This window comes from Saccopteryx leptura, chromosome 5, assembly GCF_036850995.1.
Source record: "Saccopteryx leptura isolate mSacLep1 chromosome 5, mSacLep1_pri_phased_curated, whole genome shotgun sequence".
NCBI lineage: Eukaryota > Metazoa > Chordata > Mammalia > Chiroptera > Emballonuridae > Saccopteryx > Saccopteryx leptura.
This window is the reverse complement of record NC_089507.1, coordinates 205793400-205806225: the sequence shown is the minus strand read 5'-3', so window position 1 is coordinate 205806225 and position 12826 is coordinate 205793400. Positions and strand designations below refer to the sequence as shown.

Genomic DNA, 12826 nt, shown 5'->3' with positions numbered 1-12826 from the left:
CCTGACCACTTATTTAATTCTTTTTTTTTTTTTTTTTTTTTTTTGTATTTTTCTGAAGCTGGAAACGGGGAGAGACAGTCAGACAGACTCCCGCATGCGCCCGACTGGGATCCGCCCGGCACGCCCACCAGGGGCGACACTCTGCCCACCAGGGGGCGATGCTCTGCCCCTCCGGGGCGTCGCTCTGCCACGACCAGAGCCACTCTAGCGCCTGGGGCAGCGGCCAAGGAGCCATCCCCAGCGCCCGGGCCATCTTTGCTCCAATGGAGCCTTGGCTGCGGGAGGGGAAGAGAGAGACAGAGAGGAAGGAGAGGGGCAGGGGTGGAGAAGCAAATGGGCGCTTCTCCTATGTGCCCTGGCCGGGAATTGAACCCTGGTCCCCCGCACGCCAGGCCGACGCTCTACCGCTAAGCCAACCGGCCAGGGCCTGACCGCTTAAAGAGGGAGGTTGCTCTGTGATTTAGTGTGTCTGCTGTGCTATCTCCCCAACGTAAATGTAAAGTTCATGCAGGCCAGGATCTTTTTTTTTTTTTTTCTTTTTTCTTTTTTCTTTTTTTTTTTGTAAGGCCAGGATCTTTAGGATTTCTTCTCCAAGCGCCTAGAACACTATGTGGCATACGGTATGTGCTCAATAAATACTTGTTAAGTGTGTCTGAAGGCCTGAGTCCAATGGAAGGTGCCTCCCGGTGTGAGGTGGTTGAGACCTAACGCTAGGCAGTCAGCAGCGCTTCCTGAGCCTCCCGTGCGTGCTGGGCGCTGCGCTGGGTGCTGGGAGCTGGCAGCGAACGTGGTAGATGGGGTCCCTACCCTCACATAGTGTACAACCAAACAGGGAAACAGTGAGAAGGGACGATGTGAGGAGATGGCACATGAAGCAGGGGCACACAGGGTGCCAGGGACACATAAAACAGGGAACCCAGACTAGATGGCAGCTCAGTTTCCCTGAAGAAGAAAGATTTCAGTTGGGTGAGGCCGGCTGAACGAGAAGGTGTTAGCAGGATAAAGAGTAAGGGAAGAGCATTTTGGGCAAGTGGAACAGCATGTGCAAGGGACCGTGGGCAGCAAAGAGAATGGCCCTCTGAAGGGACTGTGGCAGAAGGTCACTCACGCAGAGCTGTGGAGGACAGTTCCCCTGGTACTTGCGGTGTCTGAGGTTTTCCACTTCCTGCCCCGAGCCTGCTCTGCTGCTGTGGGAGCCCCCTCACCCCCACCCCGAGTGCAAGCACACCGGTAAGTACAGGCGGATTTCTGCCCCAGGGGACACTTTCAGTGAACGGGGGACTGAGCCAGTGGGTAACGCTTTGCCCACCCCCCATCCTCCAGGTGCACCACCTACAGGGTGTTGTGTGCCCCGGTCCCAGCCTGTGGCGTGCAGTGATGACTTGACAACCATTTATATTGGCTCTTCCTTCTTCCCTGCCTCATTCTACCCCCTCACTTCCTCTCACCTCCTCCTTCTTGGCATCACCTTCCAAAACCAACATACCTGCACCCAAATCCTGTCTCAGACTCTGCTTTCAGGGGGGGTCCCAACTCAAGACCCCATGACAGTTTTGCTTATCAGAGCAGAATGGTCTGGCTTACATTTTGAAAAGCCCCCTCCAGCCGTTGTGTGGAGAAGAGCAGAGCCGGGGAGAGCAGTGGAGAGCTGAGGAGGGGCCTGCCCGTGGTGTGGCCAGCGGCTGGTGGCCCGCACTGGGCTGGTGGCAGGAGAGACAGAAACGAGGCTGGAGACAAATAAGGGACCCTTGGTTCCCCTCAGGACCAGAGGTGCGGCGGCCAGGTGGGGTGATGTGCATGCCTGGCCTGGCCCTGCCTGGCTGCAACAACGAGCCCTGCCAAGTTCCATCCCTCCAGCCAGCCTGGCTCCAGGGACCTGTGGCAGAGGCGCTATTTTTAGAGAGCTGGGTGTTTACGTGAAGGGTTTGAAGGCTGGGCTTTATTTTTAACTCCCCTCCCAATGGCAGAGACTCACTGGTGCAGACGTAGGAAGTGGAAGTCGGGCTGGGCATTGGGAGCCCAGGGGAGCAAAGCGGCCGCCCCGGGGGAAGGCGACGCTTGGAGGGGGAGCTTGCTGGCATCTCTTCCCCACTGAGTCGGGGATAGGAAGAGGGATGCTAAGACTGGCCAAGCCTCTCCTTACCCAGCACCCACTGAGCGCCAAGACCACGCAGAGTCCTCCACACACATCACTGAGCCCTTACCGTAACCTGGGAGGCAAGGCTGTTACTGTCACTGTCCCATTCCATAGAGCAGGACGGTGGGGCTCAAAGAGAACCAGAGACATACAGCCAGCAGGCCACACAGTGGCGTTAGCACCTCAGTTTCTCCACCTCCCCAGCCTAGGCCGGCAACAGCCCTGCCATACAGAAGTATGGCCACGCACCAAGGTCGAGGCAGGATAGTGACATGAAATGATCGAGCTCAGACTTCTGCTTCCAGCAGTGGCTAATGGGGGGAAGTCCAGATCAGAGATCTGAAGCGTTGTGCCAATTATTCTGGGACTTGGGGCTAGTTTGCTCATCTGTGAAATGGGTTAATCTAATAAATGGCCCTTCCCTCATGAGGGTTAAGTGGATGGGGCAGTTAAGGGAATTAGCACAGAGCCTGGCTCTCCATAGAACAGGGCACTGAGATATGCCAGGCACTGTCCTAAGCACTTGATCCTCTCATATGCCCCACAAGGTGGTTTCTCACATGATCCCATCTGAGACATGAAGAAATGGAGGTGCAGAAAGTTTAGGGGAAGTCACTGGCCCCCAGAGCCAGCAAATGTCTAGGACTAGAATCCAAGTAGGCGGCCGCTGAGTCAGCCTTCAGGTCCTTACCCTGAAGCAGCTACTACTATTCTCATGACTGTTAGTCTAACACCTCTGTTTGGGCTGTTGCAGCATTGATCTCTGAGTCCCTGACACTGCTCAGGGCCAGACACTGGCTTCACGTGGTTGGAAATTTCACTGAGATGTCGGGAAGCCCTTGCATTGGGGGGAACTGGCATTCTTCTCCGGAAGTTGCAGGCTATTGGCCTGTCTGTAGTCTTAACTCTGCTATTTAGGCTGAAAAGTCAAGCTGGAAAGGTCTGGAGCTGGACCATCAGCACATTTTGTAGAGCTGAGGGCGGGGGAGATAAAAACATTGCTTTCTACCACCCAGAGCCCTGTCCCCTTCCTAGCTGATTTATTAAACATGACCCAGAAGGCAACCAAAGTTTCACAAGAGTCACAGCTCTCTGCTCTGACCCTGAGTCACTGCCTTTGCAGGCCTCAGTTTCTCTATCTGTGAAATGAGTACATTGAGCTGTGTCCTCCCAAAGGTGCCTTTCAGCTCTGACCAACTTTTGGGGGGACTGAAGGGAACTGGGGGTCTTTCCTCTGGTTCTCCACTCCCTACGCTTGGAAGGCCTGGCTCCCCCAAAACACTGTCTCCGTATTTGAACACTGCCTGGCTGCCAGGGACCCAGACAAGCTCTCTCTCTCCCCAGACCACTCAGCTCAGAGGCCAGCCATGGAGTCACAGCTGCCCCGTGTATGTCACGAGAGTCTGGCTCTGACAACTCGGGACATTCTGTTCGCTCCAGTCTCTGGGAGCAAAAGGATTCTGTCCATCTGGCAATTCTCGGAGGAGGGAGGTGATGGAGGGCAGGGGGCAGGGGGCAACCTTTCAAGGCCATTCCCAGCGAGTTCAATTCCCGTCAGTGGAATCCCATATCCAGGAATCTCAGGACGAGAGCCAGAAACAGAGAGAGCAAAGGCAAACTTTTGCCTCTATGGGGATGGACAGCGAATGATGGTCACCAGGCTCACGGAACACCTGACTGTCCTCAAACAACTTGGCAAAGATGAGAAAGACTGATAATACATGGTGTTGCGAGGTATGAGGAAAACAGTTCTCTTGCACCCTGTTTAGGGGGTGGGATTAATTAGGTGCTGCCTTTTGGAAGCTAGCTGAGGTTCTGATAGCAATTAAAATGCACGTTCTTTCTGACCCAGCAGTTCCGCTTCTAGAAATTTAACCCATAACTGTAGATCTATACAAGTAGGGAGCCCCCAACAGGGAAATAATTTGTACCCCTTGCAACAATTGTTCTTAAATACCTTGGGGGGGGCACTAGACGGGGTGGTTTGGATTTTTGCTTGTTTGTGTTAATCCACTCAAGGGTGCTATGGACCTTGGTCAGGACAGAGACCGTTGTATTTACATTTTGGCAGTGTTAGGAATCAGTCCTTGCAAAGACCAGAGTTAATTGGCATTATATTTCCGACACATTTCAGTGATGCTTGAAGGTGTCTGATTAGATAAGGTGCCTGGCTGAGCCATCCGTTTAACCAGCTCCGAGAGCAAGACTATGAGCGGGATGTTCACTGAAGCCTCGTTCGTAACCATGTAAACGTGAAATGGTTTCCGTCTCCATCAGGGGAGCTCTGGTTAAATGAATCACAGTATGTCCAAACTCTGGAATAGTATGCAGCTATTTAAAAGAATAAGGCAGATCTATGTGCCTAGGATGAAAAGATCTCAAAACACGGGAAGTCAAAAAAGCAAGCTGAAGAACACTGTGGAGGGAGTACCGGCTGTCGGGGCGGGGGCAGGGGGCAGAATAGGTACAGGGAGAACGCTCTATGTCAGGGGTCCCCAAATTATGGCCCGTGGGCCGCATGCGGCCCCCTGAGGCCATTTATCCGGCCCCCGCCGCACTTCTGGAAGGGGCACCTCTTTCATTGGTGGTCAGTGAGAGGAGCATAGTTCCCATTGAAATACAGGTCAGTTTGTTGATTGAAATTTACTTGTTCTTTATTTTAAATATTGTATTTGTTCCCGTTTTGTTTTTTTACTTTAAAATAAGATATGTGCATTGTGCACAGGGATTTGTTCATAGTTTTTTTTATAGTCCGGCCCTCCAACGGTCTGAGGGACAGTGAACTGGCCCCCTGTGTAAAAAGTTTGGGGACCCCTGCCTACGTGAACCGTCAACATGCTTATTTCAGGGAAGAACGCTCTAAGTGAACTGTCAACATGCTTATCTCAGAAGCTCAGCTCAGGCAGAAACAGAGGGGCTTCACTATTTTTATCTTTTATTCTGAATTTCCTTAAAGTTTAGCAATATGAAAGAAAAAAGAGAGAAAAAACAGAAAGAGAGAAGCTCACGAAATCTGGGTGGCAGGTTAGTGTAGTGCCTACAAACATAAACTCTGGGGCCAGAGGCTAGTTCTAGTGTTTACTAGCTGTGTGAGTAGGGCAATGTGAAAAAAATATATATGTAAGTGTATGCAGCTAAGCACCACATAATAAATTGGAAGCTCCTTAACCTGGCATTCAAAGCCTATCCTGGCCTGGCCCTAGGCTGTCTTTCCAGCCTCATGTCTAATCTCTTTCCCCGCCTACCCAGCATTCTCAATGACTCACTGCTCCCAAAATACACCCCACACGTTCCTACCTCCCTGCCTCTACCTGGCACGACCTTTCTCTCCCTCTTCTCCAGTTGGCAAATTCCCAGCCAGCATCACCCACCACCTGCAGGCGCTTTGCCAGACCCCCCCTGGGGCAGTTAGAGACTCTTGCTCATGCCTCCCTCCAACCCACCACTGATGGTGTCCTATCCCTGTCCATCTTCGCCACTCAGTCCTTGAAGATGTTGACCACACTGATCCACTGGGTACCACTGCCCTAGCACAAGCCTGGCACAAGTAAGTGCTAATCAAAGTTTGTAAAAGAAAACTGGCCAAAGGTTAGATCAAGAGCATTCTCGGCCCTGGCCGGTTGGCTCAGTGGTAGAGCGTCGGCCTGGCATGCGGGGGACCCAGGTTCGATTCCCGGCCAGGGCACATAGGAGAAGCGCCCATTTGCTTCTCCACCCCCCCCCCTTCCTCTCTGTTTCTCTCTTCCCCTCCCGCAGCCAAGGCTCCATTGGAGCAAAGATGGCCCGGGCGCTGGGGATGGCTCCTCGGCCTCTGCCCAGGCGCTAGAGTGGCTCTGGTCGCGGCAGAGCGACGCCCCGGAGGGGCAGAGCATTGCCCCCTGGTGGGCAGAGCATCGCCCCTGGTGGGCGTGCCGGGTGGATCCTGGTCGGGCGCATGCGGGAGTCTGTCTGACTGTCTCTCCCCATTTCCAGCTTCAGAAAATTACAAAAAAAAAAAAAAAAAAGAGCATTCTCAAACCAGGTCTCTTGGCCAGGGTCTCAACGCCCAGCTCCGCCATCACTTAGCTGAATAATCTCGTTTGAGATACTAAACCTGTCTGTGCCTTGGTTTCCTATCTGTAAACTGAGACAACAGACCTTCCTCAGGCTTATTTGGAGAATTAACTAAGTTAATATATGTAAGGTACTTAGAATCCTGCCTGGAACCTAGAAATGAAGACCACATGGATATTTATTAAATAAAACTAAATAAGCAGGCTCAAACATGGGCCATTACCAAGACCCTCCTGCAGACCTCTCTTCAGACCACCCAGGGCCAGACCCTCTTCCCCCTGGGTGTTCTGGATACCAGGTGGTGCTGGGAACCAGTGCTGGCCATGCAAAGTCACAGCCTGAAATAGCACCAGCTCCATCCTTCTGGTTAGTCACAGGCAAACCTCGGTCAGGTGCCAACAGGTCTTTCATACCTGCCAATCTCTTGCCAATGTCTTTTTTCTTTTTTTTTTTTTCTGAAGTTGGAAACGAGGAGGCAGACAGACTCCCGCATGCGCCCAACCAGGATCCACCTGGCACGCCCACCAGGGGGCGATGCTCTGCCCCTCTGGGCGTCGCTCTGTTGCAACCAGAGCCATTCTAGCACCTGAGGCAGAGGCCACAGAGCCATCCTTAGCGCCCGGGCCAACTTTGCTCCAATGGAGCCTTGGCTGCGGGAGGGGAAGAGAGAGACAGAGAGGAAGGAGAGGGGGAGGGGTGGAGAAGCAGATGGGCGCTTCTCCTGTGTGCCCTGGCCGGGAATCGAACCCGGGACTCTTGCACACCAGGCCAATGCTCTACCACTGAGCCAACCGGCCACAACCGCCAATGTCTTTTTAGCAGACTTCAGGCTGAGCACCTTGGCATGAATGGTCTGACCTCAGACTTTAATAATATTTTGTTTTCTGAACTTCCCAAGATATAGGTCTCCCACACTGACGAGTTACTTGAAAGTCTTCTTTTTCAGTAAGTGTATGTATTTTTAAGTAAGTTGAATTAATGATTAATAAAATAAGCAGGAAAAAATGGTAAGTAGAGGTGGTACATGGTTGGGATAGTGGAGAAGATGCAAGTTTGGAAAATTGAGTTGCAGGGACTGTGAGAGAAGACAGGTGATTACATTTTCAGGGGAGATGCTTTGCTCAGTGCAGAATGATACATGATTCGTAAGAATAGCTTCCACTTCCTTGCACGCCCTCAAAGCATGGGCCCTTCATGTGGGCTATGTGTTTATTAATTTAAAATTTTTTTATTTTGAAATTAAATTTAATGGGAAGATATTGATCAACAAGAGTAAATAGGGTTTTGGTGAACATCTCCAGCCTGTAAGCTGCTGAGTGGGCCATGTGCCTACCACCCAAATCAGATCATTTTCTGTCACCGTATATTTGTCCCTCTTTCCTGCATAGGCTATTGCTTCTACTCTGCAGCCATACTTTGAAGGAAGAATTCATATAATTCCCATTTGAGGAATAAAGAGGAAAGTGAGGTCCAGAGAGGTGAGGTGATTGGCCTAAGGTCACGCAGCTTATAAGAAGTTGAACCCAGATTCAAACCTGGGTCTGTTCAACACCACAGGCTAAGCTCTTAGCTACTATACCACATGGGTTCCTGTTCACTTGAACAATGCACCCCTCAGTAAGTCACAAAGCCAGCTCTAGCCCTGCACTAAATTTAGGAACGTCCAGGGCCGGTCTGGGGAAGAGATGGAGGCGCAGAAATGGAGAAACAGAACACAGACCAGTTCAGGGCCCTGTCTTCAGGGCCAAACTGACGTCACCCTGGTATCAAACCTGAGATGTTCCGAACCTCACTCCCTGGGGCAGCGGAGAACTGCAGGCCAGCCCCTGCCTCTGCTGCAGGGACACACGGACAAGAACACCAGACAGTGACCGGAGCAGCTCACAATTTTTGAGCACTTGCTGCTTCCAGCCCTGTGCTGAGGGCTTCGTATACAGCTCGATTTATCTCTCGCGAAAATACCTCAAAGTAGACATCATTACTCTCCTTTCAGAGATGAGAGAATTGAAGTCTGGAGAGAAGACAAGAACATGGTGAGAGGCGGAGCCAAAACCCCACTCTTAACCACTCACTGGGCTCCTTCCAGATGGGAGCCATTCATCAGGGTGTTGGCATGACAACCAGAAAAATTTAGACACCTCACCAAACATCCCAGCTTCCCTCCACAGCCCAATATCCATGACCTTAAAAGGTATTACGATTCTTGGCCACAAAGTCAGAAGACAGGAGGCTTAGTTCCCTGTTGACCACTGAGCGGCTATCCGTACCACTCTGTCCCTTTCTGTCCCTTGGTTTCCCCATCTGGTCAGTGCAGGAGTTGGACTATCTCCCAGGGGCCTGAATGGGTCTAGAGCAAACAACACTGTCCAGCAAAAATATACTGTGAATTACATGTAATTCTAAATTTTTCTAGTAGCCACTTTCAAAAAGTAAAAAGAAACTGATGTAATTCATTATAGTAATACATTTTAACTAACCCAGTAGATCTAAAATATAATCATTTCACCATGTACTCAATACAAAAAAAATATTAATGGATTATTTTATATTCTTTTCTTACCAAGTTTTTGGAATCCAGTGTCTATTTCACACATAAAACACATCTCAATTTGAATCAGCCACATTTAAGAGCTAAACAACCACATATGGACAGTGCAGGTCTAGAATCTTTTTCAAGCCGTGGCCCATCTTAGAGGGAAGAGATGTGTCAGCCTTCTTCACCTCCCTCTAGGAAAGCTGTCCTGATCCTGGCCTCTGAGCTGACAAGCTGCAGGCAGGCCGGGGCAAGGAGCCTGAGGTCACAGTGGAGAGAAACGCAGGCCCGCCTGGACGCAGGAAGTTGGTGGCTGCAGGGAAGCTTCCTGATCCTCTGTGGCCCCATTACTCACCAAAGCCCCCAGGAGGGAGACAGCCCTGCTTCCCCCTAATCCAAGGATTCCCTGACCGGAAACTTAGTCTGAGTTTAAAATGAACCAGGCAGCCACCCCCACCTGGCACCTGCCCTGTGGACACAGGACATGTTCCTCAGGCGCACGAGGAATTCAGATGTCCCCTCGCTGCCCCCTGGCAGCACCATGTGGAGGGAGCTGGACACCGCCTTCTCACTTCAGAGACTGTGCCTGGCTTGGGCCTGTCAGCCTTCTCAGAGGGAGCTCAACACCCTCGCATTCAAGGGCAGGAGGGCAGGGAAAGCAAAGGGCGGAGAGGGGCAAGGTTTTGTCCCGAACAGGTGAGAGCTTGGGGAAATCCCTCCATGTCCCCAAGCTTCCATTTCCTCATCTTCTAAGTCACACGTGTTAGGTGAGGGCAATGACTGTTTCTGCTGCTGGCTGCTCCGTGCCCGACATTGTACTCACATTAGCTCATCTGCCCCTCAAACAGCACTGGGAAGAAAGAGAGTCCAGGGCTCAGGGTGGTGAAGCAACCGGGTAAGGTCACACAGCTCTTCTAGAAGAGCTGGAATTCCAGCTCCTGGTCTTTCAAATCCAAAGCCTACCTTCCTACCTACTCTAAGCTCTGCTGTGGCCCAGAGTGGCCCAGGACAGTCCTTTCTTATGCCTGTCATAACTATATACACTTAGCATAATAATTTAAATGTTCCATTTGGAAGAAAGGACAAATGTCCCTAACAGGAGAATTCCAAATACTATATATTGGTACTCCTCCCTCTGGAGCTAACTCCAGAACCTTCTCAAGAATGGGCTCGACTTAATATATTCCAAAGAACAGTACGGAAAAGGGGAGGGGGGATGGTAAGTTACCTGGCAGACCCCACCTTAACCAAGTGATCAAAGTCATGTCAAAATCATGTGCTCCTGATATGTGATGAGAAGGGCCCTTCTGTGGTCTTCTTCCCCAAAACCTAAAACCTCAGTCTAATTATGAGAAAAACATCCAATAACCAAAATTGAGGGACATTCTCAAAATACCTGACCAGTATTCCTCAAAACTCCCAAGGTCACAAAACACGGGGAAGACCAGGAACGGCCACAGCCCAGAGGACCCTAAGAAGACTTGACAACTAAATGCAATATGAGTTCTTGGGACAGAAAGAGGGCACTAGTGGAAAAACCAGTAAAATTCAAACAGTCTGGAGTTTAGTTAATAGTAACATAAATTGGTTTTACACACAAATTGTATTATGGTCATGTAAGATGTTACTGTGAGGAGAAACGGCACAGAGGGTATGTGGGAACTTTCTGTACTATCTTTGCAACTTTTCTGTAAATCTAAAATTATTTCAACATGTAAGTTTTATTTTTTTAAAGTGCTCCCTTTAACTCATAGAAGTGTCCAGTTTTGGACAGTAAATTATACGATCACTTGGTCCTGCCCCTAACCAAGAAGACTTAAGAAAGTTACCTAGACCTTCTTTCCGTCTTAATACTACTAACTGCTCACACATTCACAGCAATTTAAAGTTTACAAGGTTTAGGGATACCAAGATGCACTGGTTAGAGCTTTGGAATCAGAAAGCTAGGGGCTGAGACTGTTCTCCCACTTGCTTGCCAGGTGGTCTTGGGCATATTACATTCCTTCTCTGGGTCTCAGTTTCCACATCTGTAAATTGAATGACACCAATGACAAAGGCGTATCGAGCACTGTAGTAGGTACTGTCATGCGCCACCTAGGTTGGGTGAATGGAAGGATTAAGTGTATGTAGGGTAAATGGGTAGTTGGGTGGATGGATGGATGGATGGATGGATGGGAGAATAGGTGGCACCAGATTTTGAAGCACCTGCCATAAACTAAAAGGTCACGGAGGAAGTCCTACCTGGAAGCGGCGATCTCGGCCTTCTGGCGAGCTATGGCGGCGGCGCGCTGAGCACCCTCCATGCTGTGCTCCACCTTCTGGCGCACCTTGTTGCTCTTGAGCGGCAGCACACGGCGCTTGGTGCCTTTGACCAGCACGTTGTGCCGGTACTTGCCCTCCTCGCGGTGGCCGTCGGGCAGCGTGGTGCAGCCGTAGCCGTGGCGCAGGTTGTCCAGCCACTCGCCCTCATAGCGAAGGCCGCTGGAGCGTTCGCTGACGCCGAAGCCCGAGCGCTTGTCGTTCTTCCACTCGCCCATGTAGGTCTCGGTGGTGGTGGCATCGATGTCAGCCTCGAAGGGTGCTGCCTCGTCCACGCCCTCGGCGCCCTCGCCCAGGCTGGCGGTGGACGCAGCGTCACTCCCCGAGCTCAGGTCGCTCTTGAGGAAGCTGACGCGGCTGCGCTGGCTGCCCAGGGACGTGCGCGACTCGGCCCGCCGCAGCTTGCCCAGCAGCGCGCCCCGCTGGAACAGGCCGCCCCTGGACGCCCGCGCGGCCGCCTCGGCGTTGGCCAGCAGGCTGAGCGCGAAGCCGCCGCGCGGGATGGCGGGCGACGGCAGCGGCGGGCCGTCCGAGGTTGGTGAGGCGGGTGCATCCGGTGCCACTGTGCCGTTGCTGTGCTCGCTGCGCAGGGAGGAGAGCGACGTGCGCAGCGGTGAGCGCACCACCACGGCCATCCCGTAGGGCACACTCTGGCGGACCCCGTAGCCGTGGCGCATGCCGTTGGTGAACTGGCCTTGGTAAGTCCCTGCGGGCGAGGAGAGGGCGCATCAGTGGAGCGGCACGATGGGGTCCCTGCATGTGCACAGTGATCTAGAGAGAGGACACATCAGTGCAGCAGCACAGTGGGACCCTTGTGTATGCAGTGGAGCGGCACGATGGGGTCCCTGCATGTGCACAGTGATCTAGAGAGAGGACACATCAGTGCAGCAGCACAGTGGGACCCTTGTGTATGCAGTGACCTGGGGAGAGGGCGCCACAGTGGAGTGGCACAGTGGGACCCTTGTGTATGCAGTGACCTGGGCAGAGGGCACCACAGTGGAGTGACACAGTGGGACCCTTGTGTATACACAGTGACCTGGCCATCCGAGGGGCAAGGAGTTCGAAGTTATGAAAACAGATGAGGTTCTGAGGGTGTGAGGTTACACAACTGTGCGAGAACATGAGTTTGTGAAGTGGTGTGAATATTTCCATTGGTGGGCATATAGCAAGGTCATACGTATGGGAGATAGAGTGAGATGGTGTGAATCAAAGCGCCAATAAGTAAAGTTGTGTGCAAGGACATGAATGGACAAGCCAGAAGGTGTTTGCATGATGGTGTGACTATTTCCGTTGGTGAGAACACACCAAGGTCTTTACTGTGCAAAATAGGTGAGGTTGAGGTTAATTTTAAGTGTGAAGTTGAAAGAACAGGTGAGGCTTTGTGAGTGTGAATTGAAATGTGTGCACAGCCCTGGCCGGTTGGCTCAGTGGTAGAGCGTCGGCCTGGCTTGCAGGAGTCCCGGGTTCGATTTCCGGCCAGGGCACACAGGAGAGGCGCCCATCTGCTTCTCCACCCCTCCCCCTCTCCTTCCTCTCTGTCTCTCTCTTCCCCTCCCACAGCCAAGGCTCCATTGGAGCAAAGTTTGCCCAGGCACTGAGGATGGCTCTGTGGCCTCTGCCTCAGGCGCTAGAATGGCTCTGGTTGCAACAGAGCAACACCCCAGATGGGCAGAGCATCGCCCCCTGGTGGGCATGCCGGGTGGATCCCGGTCGGGCACATGCAGGAGACTGTCTGACTGCCTCCCCATTTCCAGCTTCGGAAAAAATACAAAAAAGAAAAAACA

General features: G+C 51.9%; 1 protein-coding gene across 1 annotated transcript in view; it reads right to left on the bottom strand.

Annotated features, from left to right (window-relative positions):
• JPH2 (junctophilin 2) overlaps positions 1-12826 on the bottom strand; it is a 58370-nt gene that overhangs the window by 25263 nt on the left and 20281 nt on the right. Inside the window, exon 2 of the mRNA XM_066387736.1 lies at positions 10965-11748. Within this exon, the coding sequence (XP_066243833.1) occupies positions 10965-11748 (784 nt within the window). The remainder of the gene's footprint in view (positions 1-10964; positions 11749-12826) is intronic.